The 1,830-nt window shown below is 31.7% G+C and overlaps 1 protein-coding gene across 1 annotated transcript in view; it reads left to right on the top strand.

The window, feature by feature from the left end:
- The window catches only part of LOC123010195 (sodium-coupled monocarboxylate transporter 1-like), a 2,160-nt gene extending 599 nt beyond the window's left edge, over window positions 1-1,561 (top strand). The window contains exons 2-7 of the mRNA XM_044406894.1: window positions 3-188; window positions 235-375; window positions 461-679; window positions 742-1,012; window positions 1,059-1,261; window positions 1,318-1,561. Coding sequence (XP_044262829.1) covers window positions 3-188; window positions 235-375; window positions 461-679; window positions 742-1,012; window positions 1,059-1,261; window positions 1,318-1,561 — 1,264 coding nt within the window. The remainder of the gene's footprint in view (window positions 1-2; window positions 189-234; window positions 376-460; window positions 680-741; window positions 1,013-1,058; window positions 1,262-1,317) is intronic.
- The last annotated feature ends 269 nt before the right edge of the window (window positions 1,562-1,830 follow it).

Below are 1,830 nucleotides of genomic sequence, written 5' to 3'. Positions count from 1 at the left end.
GTGTTTGGTACTTGTATTTTCTACACTACAATCGGGGGACTAAAAACTGTCGTATGGACTGATATTTTCCAAATTGGAATTATTTTATTATCTCTACTTATGATTTGTGTAATCGGTTTAAATACCACTGCAAATTTTTCGTCACTATGGAAAACAGCACTCGATGGTGGAAGACTCGATATTTTGAAGTAAATTTCTTTATCAAATTCTAAAAAAAAAAATTTTGGGTTTCAGTTTTAATTTAGATCCCACGCTTCGTGACAGTTTTTGGACATTTATGATTGGCTATACGTTTCATTGGATGAGTTATGTGAACCTTTCGCAATCTGGAGTTCAAAAATATTTAGCATTGCCAACATTTCGTGAATGGATTTGGTAAGTAAAAATACACAATTTACACACTTTCGACAATTGTCGAAAAAATTGTTTATTACCCCCATATAACAGCATTTCTTTTTAGGGCAATGGTTTTTTATGTGATAACAATGGAAYTAGTGCAAATATTTTGTATTTTATTGGGTCTTTTATTCTATGCACATTATGCCAATTGCGATCCTTTTATTAGTGGGAAAATACAACGACACGAGCAGTTATTATCATATTACGCTATGCAAATTGCTGGGCATATTCCTGGAGTAACTGGGTTTACTTTGGTTGGATTATTCTGTGCTACTATGAGGTGAATATAGCGAAAAAAATCGCTTATCATAGTAATTAAATAAATAATTTTTAATATTTTAGCACTGTTTCTTCAAGTCTGAATGCAATCTCTGGCGTCATTTTTAAAGATTTTTTTTCGCGATATTGGAAAGGCAATATTAAAGAAAAAACGTCTGGCAGAATTTTGAGATTAATTGTTGTCATAACTGGTATTTTCAGTATGTTTCTAATATTTTTGTTGCAATATTTGGGAGATATTCTCCCTCTTGCAGTCAGTTTAGCTTCCATGGGATTCGGACCAACGTTAGGTGTATTTTGTTTAGGACTTCTCTTTCCAAAGGCTAACGCTAAGGTAAAATAATAAAACAAAATCAAAATTACTTTCGTAATAACTCTAGGGTGCATTTTACGGTGCTGTTTCGTCATTTATCTTTCAAACTTTCGTTTTTGTTGTCTCAAAAGTGTATCGATACAAAAAAATCATTGTTGATGTTCCGAAAACGTTTTCTGTGAGTGGATGTTGGACCAATACTTCTTTGGCGATTAACAATACACTTTCCAACAGTTTTATTCAGCCCAATAATGTTACTTCACATTCAGAGTACAGGATTTTTGTAAATTGTGTTACAACAATACCTACAACAGTTTTGGTTTTAGATTCAAACCTTTTTTTATATTCAGGTTGTCGCATTTTTACATCACCATGACAGGACTCATTGTTACTCTAATAGTTGGACTAATTATCAGTTATTTAACAAACAAGAAGGATCCTCCAGTTGATGATAAAGAATTAATAAGTCCTGTAATTCGTAGATTTTTGTCGGATGACACTAAATCCGAAATTGATTCTCGAGAATTGAAAAATCTCATGACAAAAGTGTCAAATACTGAAGAAACATAAATAAATTAGTGACCTCTTTTGTCTTCTTTGCATTATTCCATATTCGTAAGAAATTACTTCCAGTTTAGAAAACTGGAAAAACCATTGTCAGAAAATGAAAAAAATCAAACACGTGACAGGTATTCCCATCATATAGAGCAAAAAATGGCTTTTAGAAGGTTTATAAGAAAGTATATACCGAAAAATGTCTTTTTGTGAAAATTACTTCAATGAGCATAGATTATAACGTATACATTAAATTGTGATTAGTATAATAAACAAGCTTGCTC

Source organism: Tribolium madens, unplaced genomic scaffold, assembly GCF_015345945.1.
Source record: "Tribolium madens isolate multiple individuals breed KSU strain unplaced genomic scaffold, Tmad_KSU_1.1 Scaffold_7;HRSCAF=85;Tcas5.2_LG10, whole genome shotgun sequence".
In the NCBI taxonomy this organism is placed as follows: Eukaryota; Metazoa; Arthropoda; class Insecta; order Coleoptera; family Tenebrionidae; genus Tribolium; species Tribolium madens.
The sequence above is the reverse complement of the archived record's forward strand: the minus strand, read 5'-3'. Positions and strand labels throughout refer to the sequence as shown.